The sequence below is a fragment of the Centrocercus urophasianus genome, unplaced genomic scaffold, assembly GCF_019232065.1.
Source record: "Centrocercus urophasianus isolate 14NV4802_14NV808 unplaced genomic scaffold, USGS_Curo_1.0 seq_13, whole genome shotgun sequence".
Taxonomy (NCBI): Eukaryota; Metazoa; Chordata; class Aves; order Galliformes; family Phasianidae; genus Centrocercus; species Centrocercus urophasianus.
The window spans coordinates 37,359,166-37,381,038 of record NW_024884475.1 but is presented as its reverse complement, the minus strand read 5'-3'; the positions used below and the strand labels follow the sequence as shown (position 1 = coordinate 37,381,038).

At 38.1% G+C, this 21,873-nt stretch overlaps 1 protein-coding gene across 1 annotated transcript in view; it reads right to left on the bottom strand.

Annotated features, from left to right (window-relative positions):
- FAT4 (FAT atypical cadherin 4) overlaps nt 1–21,873 on the bottom strand; it is a 133,667-nt gene that overhangs the window by 20,848 nt on the left and 90,946 nt on the right. Inside the window, exons 7-9 of the mRNA XM_042812196.1 lie at nt 18,193–18,373; nt 14,306–14,556; nt 7,055–11,404 (exon numbers count right to left, since the gene is read on the bottom strand). Coding sequence (XP_042668130.1) covers nt 7,055–11,404; nt 14,306–14,556; nt 18,193–18,373 — 4,782 coding nt within the window. The remainder of the gene's footprint in view (nt 1–7,054; nt 11,405–14,305; nt 14,557–18,192; nt 18,374–21,873) is intronic.

The following is a 21,873-nucleotide window of genomic DNA, read 5'->3' as shown; positions in this document are numbered from 1 at the left end:
AAGTGTTTTGTTGTAATTATCTCATATAGACATTAGATTTCTTTTTATTAACTGGCGCCTATACACCTATACCAGTGGGACTTGAAATGAAATGAGAAGCTGAATGAAAACAAAAACGGTTTTTCTTCCTATTGAATGCAGTACACTCATTATGAAGGGGATCAAGAAGGGGATCAAGGATAGTGACAGCCCTTGCTGGAACCTGTTCGAACACAGCATGGTGAACACAGGCGGCTATTGTACATTATGTGATCTTTCTTATTTTTCCTCATCAATTACAACCCCCTTCCTGACTCAGAGGGACCAGAGTCCTCCAGAGCTAAAATATGTTACCCTGGATGCAGTCCTTTTCTAAGCAGCCATTGTCACATGTGGTAGATATTATTCAACAGAGAATAAACTGAAATCATATAATTCATTTCAACAAGAAAAGAACCAAGAGAAGTGGTGAAGATTTTAACAGATGCTGAACAGTGGCAAGGAGATTCTTTGTACAAAAGTAAAATTTTCTTTGTCTGAAAATATTAACTACCACAGTGTTTGTCTTCACTTTTTGGTTTTTCATTGCGTGGTTTTTATCAATTTGGCAATACTTCCACTATACACTGCTCTTGGTACCTGCCTTGCTTTCTGCCAGCACTGCTAGCCTTCCCTACCTATTCAGCAAAACCTTGAAACTATTGTTGTGTTTTCTGCTTATGTTTCTCTGTAAAGAACTTGAAAAATCAGCCATATTTCTTCCAGATCTCTCCTTAAACTCCACCTAATCCAGGATAACTGCAGATACTTAGCAAAGGGTAAGATTTGCATATGCTTCTTACCGTACTAACAATGAATTATTTTACTCATTGCACTATACAAGTATAAAGTATGTTTTAAGTTAAAATAACAATATGAACTTGCATAGAGGCTGTCCATACTTTTCTGATACTTCTATCCTGTAACTGTTACTTGGTACGTGACAGCAAGGGACAAAATGTAGTTCTCAGACTTTGGGAGATTGCTAGCTTCTAAAATTGTAGACAAACAGGATTGTGCTACTACTAGCTCTGCTAGTGTTTCATTGTTTCACAGCTTTTGTCCCCTAATTAGAACACTTTTTTTTACAGTACCTTTCTGTTTAAGCTAAAGAAGATTGAGGCTGTTCTTTCATGTGAGCAGGAGCCCCCCCTGTATGACTGCAGACAGGATGGAAATGGAACATTAGAGTAGTCCTGTTGTTAACATGCAGCTCACAGATTCACCACAAATCCGGGAAACATTTCCAGTGTCTGTATCTAATTACACTCTGGGGGTATTTATTTTTTTATTGTCTAACAGGCATGACTGAAGGATGAGATAATTTTTTAATGTTAGATTTTGCTGTTTTCCTTATTGAAGAATTATGACACATAGCATCCATCTTTGAATTATCAAGGAGAACGCATCGCAAGAATGAGGTAAAGACAATAAATTAGCTCAATGATATTTCTTAGTTAAAAAAAAAATCTAATGTAGTTTATAGGGTTTACTAAGTCTTTTGAAATGTGCCTTAAGTGCTCCTCCTTTAGTCAGCTCTCTTTAAAGCTGGCATATTTGCTGAGTCAGCAACAGAAAATAGATGTTTATTTTAGCTGCACATATTTTAACTAGTGAATAAAAACAACTTTTTCATATTTAACAATTGTTTGAATAATTCAAAAAATTAATAAAAACGTGTTTGCATTTATTCCAACTGTTTTGACACAGGGGAAGACAAATACTCTGATTAAACAATTCATCAGAGCTAATAGAACTAATATTTATCTTAAATGAAAAAGAAACTTTGGATATTCTCTGTGATTCTCTGAAGTGCTAAAGACCTGGGAAAGCTTGCTTATCTTAGGAAGCAAAAGCCAGTTATCAGCAGAACAAAAAACATAACTTAGGAATGCTTTTCCAGTTTGTCATTACGGCTGTTCCATACAATTATTTAAAATGTAAGACTTTGACAAAGTAAAATTATAGAATCTTAAACTGATTTGGGTTGGAAGGGACCTTAAAGATCATCTAGTTCTAAGCCCCTGACTTAGGGGCAGGGACACCACTCACTAGATCAGGCTCCAGGCCCCCATCCAATCTGGCTTTGAGCATCTTGGAGGTGCACAGATGGAGATGCTCCATCTGTGGAACCTGTGCCAGAGCCTCACCATCCTCACTGTGAAGAATTTCTTCCTGTCTAATCTAAATCACCCCTTGTCTTACCATGGTACTCCATAATGAAAAGTGTCTCTCCAACTGCCCTGAATGCCCTGTTCAGATACTGGAAGGCTGCTATAAGGGCTCCTGTAAAGCCTTCTCCAGGATGAACAACCACAACACCCTCAGATCTCTTCACAGGAGAGGTATTCCAGGCCTCTGATCAACCTGAGTTCTGGATGGTCCACCAGTGTTCAAATTGCACATTCTGGCTCTTCCCTTTTAATCCAAACTATATTTCTTCCACATTACTATTTATTCCTCTGTTATCTCTGTCTAGGGAAATTAACCACTGGATGTGAGCATAGTGAGGCAGTGGGTGGTGTGTTTCAGCAAATGTGATAGTGGGTTAGCTCTGCTGCTGCAGATTTGTACAACTGCAGAATGCAAGCTCTTGTTCATTACTGGCACAGCTAATGGTGACTATTTGGGTTGGAAACAGTGTTTTGTAGCCGAAAATTTGCTCAACTGGAGTTACTGTGCTCTTTGTATCTGTTACAGGTTGTAGATGGAAATAAATAAGAGGCATTATTTTTGGAGGAACCTATGTATCAAATCCAATCAAGGGAAGGAAACATCTCAATCAATGTTTCATGAGCCAGAGACTCCAAACCCAGCCTGCCTGCAGTAACACTCCAGCTTAGGTAAATGATGCAGTTGAGTTTTTAGATTTCATCTCAATTGAAATACTGAAAGATTCAGGGTATTTATCTTTGTGTCACAAAGACATTGCTTGAAGAACATGAGTTTAGTATAACACTAGATAATTGATAACAGACAGCATTCAGCATTTATCGTTCATCACCTCAAGCTGATGATATCACATGCAAAAATCAAACTTCCTGAGAATAACTTTTTTTTAAATTGAAGAATGTAACACGAACAGATATCAACTGAGTGATCTTGGGTTAGATTTCAGCTGATTCAAGAGTTTCAGTTTATGTGGTTTCTCATGCACATCTTTTAAAATGGTTCTTCTGTTATTTTAATCCTGCATTTGAAACAATTTCACAAACCTACATTCCTTCATTTTAATGAGTCCTGGAAAACCAAAAATGAAAGGTTCAAAGGAAGGGCTGACAACTACTGTACATAACAAGATATATTTCTTGTAGAAAATTATTATTTTAAAAACAAAACCTGATCATCATTAAGAGACGTAATTATAACAGATTGTTTAAACACTAATGATGTTGCTCTGAGGTAATCACTCTTCATAATTCTATTCAGTGAAATGAACCAAATTACATTTGCAGCGTGATGAAGTGAAATGCAGCTGACAAAACATAATAAATCAAATAAAAGAAAGACTCTCAGTTTCCAGGTAAGCCATTGTAAGGGTCTAAAGCTCAAGTACTTGAATTTGCAGTGAACAATGTCTATCTCAGAAAATAAACATTTCTACTTGTATGCAGTGCTGTGTTACTATTTTGTTTTTGTTTTTTTATGAACTATGCGAATTCAACTAGGAGACTGTATTTTCATTCTAAGAGAAGCAGCAAGGCTATGTTTATGATACACTGAATTAAAAATCTGCTATTTTGGCTGTCTCTTTTCGGTGAGGCACTCTAGTATTGTATTCATAAAGAAACAGTTTCAAGCTTTATTTTTACATTCACTACAGCTATCTTTAATCATATATGAATCAGGATTAAAATCTCAAACAGCTGTGCAATCTTTCTGTTGGTAGTATAATAACAACATAACAGTCTCTATGACAAGCATTCTCAAACAATCTGTATTCTGATATCTGCAGAACCTATTGTATATTAAATTTGTAGCATTTCAAATATGCTTCTGCAGACATAAACCCTCAAAATACACTGATTATTAGTTGAGATCTTATCTAATCAACTCCACTGATATTCAGCTCCAAAGATATGTTGGTTTTTAATTACATACTTTAGTGCCGTTTGTTTTCTGTCCTGACCAATTAATCTCAAGACACTTAAATGCTTCTTGATTCTACAATAGCCAACTGATTTTAAAAAGATCTGACTCCCAAATATAAACGCCTCCCTCAGTGGTATTCTATTTTAAAATTATTTATGTTGACAAGTAGTTTAGAGGAAGCTCATATCAGATGCCAGATTTAATTCACGGCATGAAAGAAATCCAACACTTCAAACTTTAACAGTCTCTCATCACATTTTCTTAGTTAAAACATTCCTTTCTTTTTTTCCTTTTTTTTTTCTTTTCCAAGTGTTTATCATGTGTAGAGCTTTATTTTTAGCTGACATCAGGCTTGAACATTAAACTTTAAGACCAGAAAAAAATGACCAGGACACTTTTTTAACGCTTCAAATTGTAGGCTAGAGGCAAAAACTACAGTATGCTGCTAGTTAATGAAGTGTTTTGCTTAGTGGCAACATCGAACATATGCCCATTTAACCTCTGGTGCTAATAACCTAAAGCGTTACAGGGGATATGCTCCCTAGAACTATTTTGCCATGCTCCTGGCAAAATAATCTGAACTAATAATATAACATAAAATCAACTCCTGGATTGTAAACTTAATTGGAACTGCTTCTCAGTTCACAGTAAGTGTTCCTGACCTGAGGCTCAGTAGTACATTTGTGGAGTTCACACAGAAAATCACATCAGTATCCTCTACATCAAGATATCTTTCACTCTGAATGCTTATCAGCTGCTGTAGCTGTGTCTAAAAGAAGTAGTCATTCCTTTATTCAAAATCAATTAATTTTCTCCTTTGCAATAAAGTATACAACATCTCCAGTACTAATCTGGCTTAAAAAGATACCCTGAGTACTCCACTGGTTACAAACAAGCTTTGAGGACAGTGGAGGAAAGCCTCAATTGTCACATCATAAGGAGCAGAGCTGTGCCTACTCCCCTAAGGCATTTGAAATACTCCTTATAAGAAGTAAGAGAGGCTTTAACTTCTCTAGTCAGTCTCTTTATTACATCTCTAGAAAGTGGCCATAAATAATGCTTACAATTGTTCAGACTGGTAATACTCAGCTAGATAAAAATGTTTTAATTTCTTTTGCTGTTTTGTACTAAGGGTGCCGTAAGCATGATAGGAATATCTGAATAAGATGTCCTAAGTTTGTTGCTGTTGTGTTGTGTTGTTTTTTTTTTTTAAAACATACAATGAATACATGACAGAAAGACAGAATGCAAGAACTAGAATTTTTTCCCAAGATTATGCACAAGAAGACTGAAACCCTGCAGTGGTATGCCCATTTTGTAACTGTGGTGCTTCACTGCAGTTGTAAAACATGCTAGAAGTAGCATTGCATCAATGTGCAATAGTAAAGTTCCTCTTTCTGTTTCGAGAAACTGACATCCAAAAATTATGAAGATTAGGAGTTCTTTCTCTGATCAAATCATTTGGAGAGTGATCTGAGGTCCTCTAGAAGCTCCACTGCCAGAATGGAGTAGATCTCCACTGACTGTAGCACAAGGCTCCAACCCTCTCCCACAGCCATAGCCACCCTTGTGACAGACAACTGAAATATGGTGAGGGGAGACCCATCAGAATATATGAGTCTGTATCAGCTTCTAGCACATTAAACTTTAAAGCAACATTTTTCCTACATAAGGTGTACACTATACACATACTTCAGTAAGCGTTTTTGAGTTTTTCAGTATTTTCAAAAAACAATATTTTCTTGAATGCTCCTCAAACTCAAGGATAATAACTAAAGATCCTCAAGTAAAGTACATCACAGCAAGTGCTTTTCAATGCACAGAGGAACCACAGATGGAGGAAGATCCAATCACACTCAGATTATGCCAGACCAGAACAAAACATGTACGCACATGAACTTAAAATTTACAGGCGATTTCAAGTACAGCTGTTTTTTCAAATCTCAGCCTAAGCAATAAAAGAAGATTAAGGGTGGAAGACAGTCATGCTAGATAAATTCCAAGAAGACAAATTCAGTGGGCCAATGTTTTGATGCCATAATTATTAATGACAACCAAGTAGTATTCTTCTCCTTTTGAGGACGTCTCTATATATTCATCGGACTGCTAACTCTATATGTTATAGTGGCTGTAGCAGTTTAAGAGAATTTGCAACCTAAATCTGTTGATATTTTTCTTAGATCGTCTGAAAGTATCCAGAATTTTCACAGGAGGAGTGAGCCAGGAATTTCGTTTAATTTAATTAATAAATGTGCCCTTTGATAACTACAAATAAAATACATGTCCTTCCCACATGACAATATAGATTAGAGCCTTGCCATAATGCAAACATCAGTCTGCTTTTCTAGGGATAATGTGAAACAAATACTGGGGAGAAAAAAAAATAAAACACTCAGAAGAAGCAGGAATGCTGCAGCCATTTCTGTTAATGAAAAAAATAAATGGCAAAGGGACAACATATGCATGCTTGATCATTTTGCCTGAGATTTGTTTTCTTTTCCATATCCTTCATCTGTTTTCTATATTGTATGACCGTAAGCAATTTGGGGCAGAGGCTGATTTTCTTGCTTGGCACACTCCTAACAGAACCAAAATGCTACCACAATATGCACAACAATAACAAGAACAGAAAAAGTCATGCTTAAGCATTGGAAATGTTTTCTACATATTTAATAAATTAAAATAGCTCTGGTAAAATCCTTCTGTTCTAATGCAAATCAGGTAAGAGAGATTTGCTTAAGGACAACTGAAATAAAATAACAGTGTGGGCATCTGGTCTTTTCGGTTTTCATAACTACAAAAGTGGTCTTTTGCATGACTTCTTCACCTAATGGGAATGTTCATATTCAGATAATTATAGCTGGAATGTATCTTTTGCTTTAAAGGTACATTTCTGCTCTCTTTCCCATTCTCTCGACTGAGATGAAGAGAAGTAAAAGTGTACCTGTATACCCAGTTTTGCAAATACAGTTGAAGGTTCCGGGGAAGTTCTGGCAGGCGGCCCCATTTTTGCACGGGTTGGAAAGGCACTCATTGACGTCCCTCTCGCAGGCCATGCCGGTAAAGCCGTCTGGGCAACTGCATGAGAATCCCCCCACCAAGTTGTGGCAGGTCCCATCGTTGTGACACGGTGAAGGGAGGCATTCATCAATGTCGATCTCACACAAGCTGCCTTCATACCCTGGCATGCACCTGCACATGAAGGGCCGGAGGGGCTCATTGGCCACAATGATGACAGGGATGCTCTCGTGGCTCTTCAAGGCTGGGCCTACAGCCAGCCTTCTCACGCAGCTCCCTCCATTCTGGCACGGGCTCTGCAGGCACGAGTTGTGATCCACAGACTCAATCCGCACTCCACTCTGCCGGAAGAGGATGTCTTTGATACTCTCGAAGAAGGTGGCCACACCACTGGGGTTCACATACTGGTTGCTGCTGCGCTTGACAGCCGCCATCAGGAAGGTCTGGTTGCTCTCCTCGTACAGCCCATAGAGCTGTACGGCAGTGCCCAGCCCTGTCAGCTGTGAGCTGGCAATGCGCAGGAAATGGAGGTAGTGGTTCGTCAGAAAATCCCGCACTGTATGGACACTCAAGCGAAGAAGGATGCTGTTGTCAATGGTGGCATTGCCAAAACCCGCAAAGAAAACGCGGACACTGCTTGTGACAGCACCATGCAGGCCATCGCTGCTGAGTACAGCCAGGTCAAACACCCCATCTGTGGACCTGGCCTGTGAGTGTAGCTCACAGGTGCCCCCAGGAATACTGAAGAGGCTGGTGACTCCCGAGGTGAGGGAGCACTGGAAGCTGTCTAACACATCTGGGTCCTGTGGCTTTACATTGCCCAAAATTCCTCCTGGGAAAAGGTTGCCATAATAATGAACATAGATTTCTACCGTTCTGGGCTGAGATGGGTTGTCATTTTGGTCTATTACCTTTATCTGCACAGTTCCTGTGGAAGACATTTGAGGAATTCCAGAGTCTCTTGTAATCACTGACAGGTAGAAATCACTGATTTGCTCCCTATCGATCTCCCTTGTTGTAGTCAGGACACCGGCAGTGCTAAGGCTGAAGTAACTGGTTGCAGGGCCAGTGCTGAGTAAGTAGTACGTAAAGGGGCCTTGGTTTGGAGGGAGATCGGGATCTGAGGATTGAAGCATCATTACAAGAGTTCCCGCACGATTATTCTCCATGACTTCTCCCTGGCGGGTGGACAAGGTGGGGCCGTTATCATTGATGTCTTCCAAAGTTACCAATAAAGAGGCACTGCCTGTTGCAGATGGTGTTCCTGAATCAATGGCCAGCACAGACAGGTTGTACACAGGCAGAGTTTCTCGATCCAGTTCTGCAGTGACAGTGACCTGTCCTGTCTGTGGGTTAATGGAAAAGGCACTGTTGTCATTACCAGACCCAATGAAATAAGAAAACCGGCTCCAGCTAGGGACAGAATCTGAATCAAAGGCACTCACAAATGTGACATGGGTGCCCGGAGGAACACCCTCGCTAATTTGTATGTTGTAGGTTCCTAAAGTGAATACAGGAGGATCGTTGGCATCCAGTACAGTGATATTAACAGTTACTTCATCTATATCTGCACCACGAATGCTTCCAAAATTTTTTGCAAGAACTCTCAAAGAGATTCGTTCTTCTTTTTCTCTGTCAAGAGGTCCTGAAACATAGATCTGGCCACTTCTTTCATCTATTTGGAAGCCCTTCTTTCTGCTATTGCCAAAGAGGAGGTAGTGAACTTCTCCATCAGTTCCCAGATCACGATCGCTTGCAAAAACTTCACCCACAATGGTACCTTCAGACGCTGCCTCAGAAACTTCAAAATAATAAAGCTTAGACACAAAACGGGGGACATATTCATTAGTCCCTTCTAACTGGATGTTGACACTGGCAAAACTGCACCTCTCTTCATCTGGAACATTAAAAGCCTTTATTGTTAAATGGTAACTTTGCTTTGTTTCATAATCTAAAAATCCTTGGGTAGTGATTGTTCCTGTGTTGGGGTCAATGACAAAGAGGTCACTATCAGAGGACTGAATGGCATATGCAATCACAGCATTAGGTCCAGAGTCAGCATCACTGGCATTTAAACGAATAACAGTTGTCCCACTTGGGGCATTTTCTAATACTTTGGGAAAGTAGTCCTCAGGGCTGAATGCTGGAGAATTATCATTCACATCAATGACATTAATGGTGACACTGCAGAAGCCTGTTCTGGACACCCATCCTCCATCTGTGGCGGTAACAATTAGGTCATGCTTTTGGCATAACTCAAAATCAAGTGGTTTTGCTAGTGTAAGTGTACCAGTTGTTGTGTTGATAGCAAAGTTGCCAGCCTCATTTCCAGAGGAAATATTATATTTGATTAATCCATTCATAGCGGCATCTCTGTCTCGGGCTGAAACCGTCCTGATCACTGCTCCAACAGAGTGACTCTCTGGGATAGTAACACTCATATGGCTTTGAGAAAACTCAGGTGTATGGTAGTTTTCCTCTGTTACGACTATTTCAACAGCTACCTCAGATGACAGTGGAGGATTACCTTTATCCTTTGCTTTTACTTTAAATAGAAATTTTTTGTTCAAATCAGCCATTAGTGAAGATGACACAGAAATCCAGCCTGTACTCCTGTCCAGTCTGAATTTATTAGTTTTGCTTTCATCAGAAAGAAAGTATTCCACTTCAGAATTCAAACCAAAGTCTTTATCATCTACTGCAGTAACTTTAATTAAGTTTGTGCCAGCTCTCACATTCTTAGTAACAGGTGTAAAATATTTAGGAGCAAGGAACAGTGGTGCATTGTCATTGCTGTCGACTATGTTAATTGTGACAGTTGTCTCACTCAGCAAAGGAGGACTGCCACGGTCTGAAGAAGTCACAATGAAGCTGTGCCTGTTTATGTTGACATTGCTGGAACCGCTTGAGTTTTGGTACCTTAAATACTGTTTGTTGAAAATTTCCCCTGTGGTAGCATTGATACGGAAGAACTCAGATTGAGATTTTATGAAGTAGAAGACGTGACCGTTAGATCCTTCATCGGGATCAGTGGCTGAAACTTGAGTGACTTTCAACCCAATCTCAGGGAGCTCAGGACACTCCAAGTAATAGGATGGTTTTGTAAATCGTGGAGCATTGTCATTGACATCAGTGACAAATACGGTGACATCTGTGCTCACTGTCCAGCCAGAGTCATGTGCAGAGACTCTGATTCTGTAGCGATCCGTATCCTCCCTGTTTAGCAGTCTGCTGACTGTGATATCCCCAGTGCTTGGATTTATGATAAATGGGAGACTTGTATCCCTTATGGAGTACCTGCTGATTGCATTCATGCCAATGTCTTCATCTGAAGTTGTGACTCGGGTTACTGTAAATCCCAGAGGTGCATTTTCAGGCACAGAAGCACTAAATATCTGAGAAAATCTTGGGGCATTGTCATTTTCATCTAAAACATTAATGATAACTTTGACGGTTGTACTCTGGAGCGGGGTGCCTTTATCTGAAGCTTTTATGGTTAGTGTGTATCGAGACAATTTCTCCCTGTCCAAGGGCCTGACACTCCTGATCTCACCTGTGGCTCTGTTGATATTGAAACTATTTTCTGTATTGCCCTCAATTATTTCATAAATTAACTGTCCATTCAGACCACTGTCCCTGTCAACTGCAGCCACCGTCAGTAACTTCCGTGGGGACAGATTCTCCACTATTTCAGCAATGAAGGGATCTTGCTCAAACTGAGGTGCATTATCATTGACATCTACAACCGTTACTTCCAATTTCTTATACGAGGAAAAGGGAGGAAAGCCTGTATCTCTGGCCTCAATCCAAACCACATATTTCTGTATGGCTTCAAAATCCAAAGCCTGGCCGACAGAAAGCTGTCCTGTTACCTGATCCACTATGAAGGTGTTGCCCAGGTTCCCACTGGCAATATAGTAGGACAAGGAGCCTCCTCTGGCCGAAGACCCAGAAATCGTGGTGACAAGCGTCCCAACTGCTTGGTTTTCAGGAAAAGTGAAAGTCTCCTGTTCGGCTTGAACTTGAGGAAATTCTGCTTTGTTCACAAACCTCACGGTGACAGTTGTAGAGTCTGTCTTGGGGTACCGGCCGCCATCCCTAACGTGGACAGAAATGGTGACTTCAGACTCTCCTGCCAGCTCATTGGCAGCTAGGATTGCCCCCCTTGCTGAATCAATGTGGAATTTCTCCGCGTTCTTCCCCACGAGGGAATAATGGAGCTCCGCGTTAGAGCCGGCATCTGCATCAGTGACAGTCACTGCAAACACAAATGAACCTGAAATGGAGAACAAAGACCAGGCAGTTCATGAATGAATGCATTAACTGTGGAAAACACTACGCCAGCTTATTCATTCAGAAATTTATTATTTCACCCAGAAATATATGTGAGGGTAGCCCCCCCCCCGTACTCTTCCTTGAGGAATATGTTCTTTCTTATACTGCTCTGAAAATGAACTTCTTTCACACAAGATATGATGTCCAAGAAAGTAGCTTGTGAGCCCATGAAACATATTGTGGTCAAAAAGCATGGGTCAGAAAACCAGATCACTGCATTCAGGGAAATGCGCTGCACAGATGCCAGTGGCTATGTGCACTGGCAACTGAACCTGCAATTTTTTGACAGTCCAGCGTGCCATTTCTAGAACATTCACGTTATGAAAGCCATAACTCAAGGGAAATTGAAAGTCACTGATACTTTTTTACTTTTTTGCAGTTGCTCATAGTTTATCTATGTTACAACAAACAAAAAAAGCAACAAGTAAACAAACAAACTAAAAAACCCAAAAAATAAAATGATACCCACCCTCCTTCCCCCCCCCAAAAAAAAAGCCAACACTGTAATCTTACAACTAACAAAGTTAAATAAGTGAACAGGCAGCATGAGTGGACTTTTACCCTCATTGACTCACTCTCCTTCACAATTTTTTCCTCCTATTTCCTAGATGCTGTAGATTTGTTGCCACTAATCTGTAAGATCATTTAGAGAGCAGTAAACTAATGGACCTTTAGTAAAAATCCATTAGTAAACTAATGGATTTTTAAAAGCATGGTGGTCATCTGAGATAGTGGTAAAATCACACAGAAATAATAAACTATCATACATTAGTACAATAACATTGATAAATTACGTTATGGGTCTTTCAAATTTACATTTCCCAGTAATATGGGCACTTTCTGCATGAGGATCTGTATTGGCATGGAGAATCCAGGGTGTGCTTTTGTACTAAAGCTTACAGATCTAATTCATAGCAGATCTTTCAAATTTGACGCTGTACAATCAATTTGCAGAATACTCTGTTGATGTTTCACTACTATTTAAAGTTAGAAGATGCCACTTCTATACAAAAATCATGTTTTCAGCCTCTTAAGGCAAAATCAGTTGCAGGCAGGAATGACTTTGGCAGTGTCCCCCTATATACTTTATGTCACTATCAGTCATGTGGAATGAGTGCAATGACTTGCACTCCAGAGGAGGAATATTTAGGAAAGCACAATATTCAAATTCCTTCTGAGAAATGAGACATAAAGTATTAATTTTTGCTTTAGATGAAACAATTTTACTATTAATTATTATTATTACTTGTTCTCATTTCTAGTCTCAACTAAATCTATAAGATATTAAGCTTTGTTTTCTTTCATACTGCACATTACAAATTCTGTGGTCAGAATAAAAGCAAAAGACTTGAAGAAATTTTGAGAGGTTTTTTTTGTTTCATTTTGTTTTAATAGTTGCCATGACTGCTAGAAATTGCCAATAGCCTTTAAAATAATTTGAAAAGATATGAACATTTCCTTTTAAATGAAAATAAACTATCAACTGAGGAATTTGTAAATAAAAAGCGCATGTATCTCAAGCTTTCTGCTAAGCTAAAAAGAGTAAACATGGCTTAGGCTTTATATGCATTTCTAGTTATAAAGAGTCACACAAAGCCCATAAACAGTATTGCGAAAACACTTAATTAATTAGAACTATGCATGCTCATCATTATCACATTTAAAGAAACGATCAAAAAACAAAACAAACAAAGACACTTTTCCTACAGTCAGAATACACAAAGATTCACCAATCTAATAATAATGTACTTTCATTATACTGTTCTGGAAACAGGAAAGAAATACAAACAAATTCATTCTTCCATAAAAAGGAAAAGTATTTGCAATTGTTTAAAATTTAGAAAGAGAACTCCAAGACAAAGAAATATAGCTTCTTTTCTTTTCTTTTTTTTCCTATTGAAAGAAAATTTGTTTTGTAAACCAGTTGTCTTGGAATCCTCTCTGGAGGCATCACATGTCAACTTATGTAAATGCATTTTAGAATGGAGAAAGCTGACTTTCACAGCTAACTACTGACTGCAGTTTGGTGAGTCTATGGTAATAAAGTGATCATCTTTAAAAATCTTTTACTATTTTGAGATAGTAGAGGTCCCAGTATTAATCTGTTTTAAATCTTGGACAAATCTCAATAGTAGAATCCTTTGATATATTCTTCCTATCTCAATGCAAATATATACTTTCTTTCTTTCTCCTTGCAATGTTGATTCTGCAATAGGAAATACTAGTATTAAAGATTTATCCATTTCTAACTCTTTTACTTATCAGGTTTGTTTAATCATAAACTGAATCAGAAATCAATTTCTGCATCAAGTGAAGTAACTTCAACTTACGTGCAGTTTCAACAAATGGAAGGCTGCAGCTTGGTTTTACTTTACTTCATAACTTGGCTCAAAGAAAGGCACCATAATCAACATCTTATACAGAAAATACAGAAATCTTTTCAGAAGGTGTTGACACAATGCTCTCTAAGAATTGCTCAAGACAGCAAAGAAATATCTATATGCAGGATCCACAAAGAGGAAAAATAGGCTACTGCCTTCCCCACAAAATAATTTGACCATCTGTTTTTCTTTTTTACAGATTTAAAGCTCGTTGCTCACTTTTTGCTGTCTTCTTTATAGAGCTGCAGGAGCGTAACCTGGATTTAGGTGGAAGAAATAAACTGAAAAAAATTACCAATATGTAGGTCATATTTACCATTACTTACTTCTATGCAACAGAAAAGACAAAAATTTGGAATATATCAGTAACATTTTTTTGTGGCATGGCTTTGCATTTAGTACGATGTTAATGCCATCTGAAGTATCCTAAGCTATCAAAGTGTCATCACTGATAAGGTTACCTGAAGTAGTAGGTGATGGAACATGAGTGACATAGGGATGGTGTTGAAATTTGGGAGGGTTGTCATTCACATCAGCAACAGCAACAAGCACACTGGTGGAACTGGAAAGAGCCTTGGGGTAGCCCCCATCACTTGCCACAACAATCAACGTGTAGTTCTCTCTTGTCTCTCGATCAAGTAGAGCACTGGTGATGATCTGTCCTGTGGATGGGTTGATTGTGAATTGAGAATTGCCACCAGTAAGCCTATAGCTGTTTGAAAGAAAAAAATGAAGAAGAAAAATGCATTTAGTATTTCATAAGGCAGCCTGCTGACTTCAGATAACAACATTTTTTATACTCTTCAGACCATCATGCTGACAGATATTGACACTAGGATTTTCTTCTGTCTATCCAGCTGTCTTCACTTCATTTCTCTTCCATATTTTGAGACTTCTCGTAAATGACATTTCTGGGGATTTCCAAATGTAGTTGCTCAAAACAGATAGATTTCTGATAAATGAGTTTCAGACTGAGCCTCTCTGCACAGCTGGGCATTCTCTCACAATCACTAGTGACCAGCTACAGGCAGCCTCTTGTACTGATTTCTGTGGGCTAACGCATGAAGTATTACTCCAAAACACTGACATGCTCTTAGCTGAAACTGCAGAATATAATTAGAAATAGTACTACTTTCAGAAGTCAAAGGATGATTTTTACAAAATAATATGAAGATTTATCATTCATATTTTCCTGATATTAATTTTTGTTATTCGAATTTCATGTTTTATTCACAGTAAATCATAGCAAATCCATAACCACAGAAGTATCCTAACAGCAGTGAATGAGGAGCAGAATTTGACAATCAGTGTGTCTGCATGTGCACATTTGTATGTTTGTGGGAGTGTGTAAAAATGTGGTAAGAACTGATTGTGTGACTATGAGATGCCTACTGCATCTCATGTGCCTCTGACCTGCTAGTGTAGTGAATTCGTCTCTGCTCCTTGAATGTCTATATACCTACTTTTAGTACAAAATACATCTCAAAGACACCTAGAGCACTAAGCTCTATTTTTCAAGGTAATTGGTTAACATTAAATTTCTATTAATTCAGATTATGGAATTTCTAGGAAAAAAAAAAAAAAAAGTAAACAAAAATTGGCTAAAACAATTAATTCTCACCTCCAATATTACGATCCTTACAAAATCAAAATTCAACTGTGATTAGCACTGCTTCTTCAGAGAAGCCTATTATAGTACAGTAGCAACTTTGTTTTGCAGCACGCAATTCTACAAAAATATCCAGGGGAAATCTACTGTCATGGAAAAGAGTAAAATCCACATCATCTTTTCAAAATCTAAACAGGATATGACAGAAATAACAACACAGGCCAGAAGCTTTTCCTAGAGGACTGATAGCCAGTCTGTCTAATAAGCTGTGGCAACCTCTCATGTTCAGTCATTAATCTCTACAGAATGCCAGAAGCATGCTTTAATTGCTTAATTATAATTCAGTATGATGGCCATATGTAATTATTCTGCAGCCAAAGAAATGTGCATCTAGAGTGGAAAGAATGTGCAGTGCTTAAAGCACCACTTAAATCTCTGAAAACACCAGCAGTGTGGACACACTTCATCTGTGATTTGCAGTGTCTTAACACTATGAGGCAACACAGAAGAGTCTCCTTAGAGTGTACTTCCATGTGCAAAGAATGACTCATGATAGCTTTGGAAAGACACCCTGAAAGACTCCTTAAAAAACACAGAAGACAAATCACATTTGCCATAGGATATTCTGAGTTATATATGAATACAGCTTCAAACAAACCAACTGGACAATGTAAGTATCCATTTACAAAAAAAACTTCCAAAACACATCAAAAGATAAAACCCTCAACTTTGTAATCACAACAACTAGTATAAAAGAAATGTGACTGAAGTACTCAAAATCCAGTACTCTGTGCTGATCCTTCTTATCTATATTACCTTCAGCAATACTCAAGCATGCATTAGCAGAAAGAACCTCATCAACCCATCAGCCCCCTATAATATGCTATCACCAGAAATAGGAGAAAAAGACTTGGGATACATGGATTGTAACCATTTTGCAGAAAATTAGCTGCCTTTTACAGAATTAACTCTTTATTTTTTTCTTTTTAAGAATATCTTCACATAGAATTTCAAATACCATCCATAGAAAGTAAGGATTTGGTTTTGGAATGTGTTCTAACAAGACTGAAAAGGGATTCTGAGTCCATGGCACCTCTGACAACAACTGCTTAGGTATTCTGGTCCCTCCAATAATTGGAAGTTTTGTAACATCACTAATCGTTTAAGATTTGTATTATTTGAAATTCTAAATCTGGACAAATTCTATCAAAGAAAGTATATGCCTGATTTTAAAAAGTGCAAAACAAAACCTCAGAATGTTTTACAAACAGTTACTTACGAAAAAAGAAATCTATTCTTCTTGAGATAATTAGTGAATGGCAAGGACTAGTAGAAATATCAAAGCAATTCAAACATACTAAAGAAATCTGAGAGCACGCTGATAATTTTTGGTTATGGGGTGAAAACATTACAATAATTCATGCTTTGTATGGTATTCTTTTTGCTAAGAAAGCTTTCCAGAAATAAGTTTCTCCGAGTGAGAGTGAATTGAATTAAAAGCTTTATTGTTTCACAACGTAATAAATGGTAATTTGGGAGACTTTTCAAATATTTAAAGATGCCAAAACAAAAAGTTCCTATTTCTAGGTTTTTTCTAGAGGGAAAGAAAATATTACAGCATTTTGTACATACTTGCTTTGCTGTAACACAGTTCTGCTTTACTTTATTTCTTTTTCTCTTTTTTTTTTGTCCATTTATGAGAACAGCGATATCTTCCTATGCACTTTGTATGAAGTATGAACTGAAATAGTAAATAAATAAGCTACTTTTATATTCTGACTTGTAATTTAGGAAACAGAAACAGGTGTTTCCAGCAATAAAAGTTAATTTTTAAGAGATAGCCTACATGTTATTGTGATTAATGTCTTGTAAGAATCTGCTTTTTATTCCATTACCAATAAATCAATTCACAGTGGATAATCTCTAGCTTGTCACTGTCACTTAGCATCTTCATTATTCTTGTTCATGGACTGGTAATGGCCAGTGTTCTACCCAGCGAACAGTTAAGAAATAGAGCTGCATCAACTGAGATATGCAAACAAGTCGGTATTTAAAGCAAAAATGCCAAATTCTATCTTATTACTTATTTTTTCCAAATAGGACACATCTCACTTCTGGTACTGTGTAATTTTCATTCCATAAACTGGGCTCTAAACTAAACACATTAATTGACTGTAGATTTACCCATGTAACATGACAACTTATAGTGAAAATTAAATTATCTTTAATTACAAGCCCTCAGTCCAAAATGCTATGCTAAATATATGGTTTAAAGCCTTTCCAAAGGACACATATATCAAGGCTAGTCAGTAACACAGATTGTTCACAGCTTATATCATGCTTCTTCATGCAGAGAACTTGTATGTCAAGAGTGTAACCTGATGTGCTTAATCCATTTATTATTTTATGTGGAGTTTGAGGGTTTGTTTTTTATTTTTTGTCTATACCTACTAAGAAGAAGAAACTAGACTATTAACAACAACATCCAGGTGGAAATGGAACTCCAGTTTACTTTTAACTTATTAGAAAATTAAAAACAAGACGGCAACTCTTCTCATATTTAATAAATTTCTAAAAAGAAAAACAAAGATCACACTTGCTGAAAGGATGTAGCCACACACATACTAATATCCTTTTGCAACTTGAAGCCTTATGTCATACTGATTACGGACATTGCTAAAAAAAATCTTCAGTTGAGGCATGAGGAGGGACTGCATTCAGCAGTGCTAAATGACTTACCTAATAACAGCATTTCTAGAAGCATCAGCATCTGAGGAGTTTACTAGCAAAATATCTGTCCCTGTAGGTGCATCCTCAGGAACTGCAGCAGTATACACAGTAAAGGCAAATGTGGGGACATTGTCGTTGACATCATCCACAGTGACAGTGATGGTTCCAGTGCCAGTGAGGGCAGGAGATCCTGCAGGAAAGCAGAATACAGAATGCTAGAGGTTACAAATACCACAGTGTTAATCTGAGATCTGCCATCCCCAATTTAAAGACTAATGCTTGAACATGTCACAGTACACACAGCAAGAAAGAAAGACAATGAGACATACAGGACAAGGTCAGATTTGTTTCAAAGGGATCTTGACATAAAGTACAAGTTGCGACAGTAAAAAAAAAAAAAGAAAAAGAAAAAAAAAGGTTTATTTTTAATACTTGCTTCATCTAACTTCAGCAATTTTTGTAATACAAACTCAGTGGAAAAAGATGGTCTTGGAAACATTCAGAAGTCTTCCTGTAACAATTAGGACCAATTTGAACATGTGGTTGCCTTTGAGAAGTTGTTCAAAGGTGGCATGCTGACAGCCATGAAGACTCCAGCCTTCAATTTACTTATCCACAGAACAAATAGAGTGAAAACAGTGGAAAACCCCAGCCACTCACACAGCACTTCTACTGCCAGTCACACCCTGACCTAGGAAGACCTTCTCCAAAGGGTGAGAAGGTTGCACAGTTTCCAGACTTAGGCAGGCTTGATTTCTCTCTAGAAGCATCCATCTACAGCAGCACAGTCCTCATTCTGATGTGATGCTGGCTTATAGGAAATAAGATCAAATTTATTTAACCTACAAGTTTTCTTCTTTTTCTAATATTTAACCCTGATACATAGCATGCATATTCACAAACAGTCTTTCAGTATTGATTCTCTTTTCTCTTTTGTCAAATCTCAAAATGACACTGAAAAGTTTTACAAGTTCATGATGGCTTTGCCAGTTTATTGCACTTTCATTGAGCCAAGAATCAGCGTAACACCTCTGCTAACCAAATTCCTCACTGAGGGTCCCTCAAAAAATGGGATCCCGCTTTTCTTTGAATATGCAGCAAAACAGGGAGGGAGAGAGAGAAAAGCACAAAACTCACAAGGTACAGCACAAAGACAAATGGTGACCATTCCTGATTTACCAAGATTGCATCCCTTTCCCTCTCAGTCTCAAGGAGATACAATAATTCACCGTTTGCTGGAGCAGGGAAAAAGCAACGTTAATGAAATGGTTTGGGCCAGCACCCCGGAGACTGATTCAAGCCCTTACTGAAAGGCAAGTTTATTAGACTGAGCTGTCACTTGATAAAATACAGGCAGCCCCTTGTGACCATCCTAATCCCTCCATCACAGCAGACGGTTGGGTTGCTGCTGCACGAGGTCGCTGCTAGACCTTGGCCTCTCAGGGCTAGGATGGAGGCAGGCTCTGCTTTTGCATCTCACATGGTTCTGGCAAGGGCTCCAGACACAGAGTTTCTGTAGGAAAAAGCAACTAATGACCAATTTTCCCCACTTTTAAACCTTGCAGTCTGAAGGAGTATTACAGCCTCTCACGAAGAAGTTGAGAGTAGCTTCTGCAGGGGAAGGACATTTCTAAACACAACATTCTTCCAAGTAACTTGATGTAACATGCAAACAAACCAAATGAAGGAGCTTCTAAAGGAGATGAACTATAAATCTTGCCAGGCTTCCTTTGAAGCCCACCAACAGGACAGGCCAGATCACAATGCTGAGAAGAAAGAAATGAGCCAAAGGAGAGGTTTCCCGCCATGTCTGTGCACAAAGGAGCCCTTTCTCTGCTCCTTTCTGAGGTAATGCTCTCTGCCAATTAATATACTTTCAGTCAGGAAGGATACATTAAGGCACTAAGTTTGACTCATTTTTCACTTTTTTTTTTTTCTTCTTTTCAATATTGTCATCTAGCCAAATGCTTATAGATAGAAAAGGCTGCAAAAGCGTTCCTGATTGCTGAAATACTGCCCATGGAGTGTTTATTATTACTGCATTAAATGAAATGGAGTCCTCAGTGGCATTCACTGCATGTGTCATCAAGCTCTGGCCTTCCAAACACATTTAATCCACATCCATCTCACAGCTAATGAAATGAAAAGTCGAAAGTTGTTAAGTTTCACAGGTGATTAAACAATTTATGCATAATTCGGAAATTAACCTCGGGTAAATCCCATTCAAAGAGCATTAGTAATGCAATTCAGCCTGGAAAAGAAAGCTAAATTTCAGCGAAGATGTGAAACTCATTGTCTTAAATGCATTTGCTCACACAAAAAGCCAATGATGGAAAATTCAATCTGTCAGCTTCTTCACAAAAACAACTGCAGCAGAAGGTGCTCCAGAAGGCACCATTAGACATACCCCAATAGTAACATGATTGCATGAGTTCAAGCACATTCCTTGATGTAAGAAGGAGTTGGAGCTAGATGTCATGATGTCTGTACTCACAAGGCTTCCCATCACCATGGAGAAATGGGAAGAGTACTCCTATGGGAAGAGTACACTAATACAGGGAAGATTTTGTATTAGCCCAGTACTCTATCAATTTGGTCTGACTCCATATGTGTTATCTATCCACATATTCCTTATTGATGCATTACACTTGTCAAAATAAAAGCATTTGTGTGAATAAAAATGGCAGAAATTGGCTCTTTGTAAGACAGTTGATGGCCATTGCTGCTATTGGGTGTGTCTACAAGGCACAGTACAACACAGTGTGAACACATTTATTTTAGTCTCAGAGAAGTGAAAATACCAGCCAAGATTGAGCACACTAATAAAATCAGCTAGGGTAATATAAGCAACTCAGATCTCATTCAGTGCTAGTTTGTGGCTCGAGAAATATCCCATAAGTCCAATATTAATTCAGCTGTTTGTAACATCCAAAGCCACTGCTTTTTGTCTCAAAACCAAAAATCATTCTCATTTTTCTTTGATGGAAAAACTCACGCATCTACATTGCTTTCCTGTCTACACAGTTATCCAAATATGTCCTTTTTCCTCTCTAAGTAAAACATCACGTCCACAAATTTATTCCTTTATTCTATTATGCTGAAAGATAAAGTTGCAGTTTCACAGAGTTCTCAAAGCTTTTATTCACTTGAAATTAAATGACTAGCTCACATTTCTGCAGTTACTGAGAAATATAAGAAGAGGAAATTACAAATGAAGTAATTTTCAATGGAAAAGAAATAGCTCGGGGCCAAACTCTACCATTCTCAGTGAACTTCCAGTGAAAGTTCTGCTTGCATAAGGACCACAGAATTTGGCCCCTGATAATAAGTAGGTTTCATAAAATGTAGATGTCATATTTGTGGTAAAAGAAGTACTTTCCATGGTTGGGCTGAGTTCCCAGATTTCTTAGTTTTGCTTCAATAGCAAATCTTACTCAAGTCAGTTACTCTAATTATGGTAGAGCATTATCCTTCTTGTGTGATTGCTTTTCACATTATGCTTAACATTTCACATAAATAAGAGTAGTTAAATTTGTGTAAATTCTGTTCTATTAATCTAACATTTGAATTGTCTCCAACCTATTTTTGGTAAACCAGACATGTTCGCAATCTACATAAAATTGTTGTACACAGTACACAAGACTCTGTATTCTCCTACAAACAGCTCTGAATGCCACAGACTTACACTTT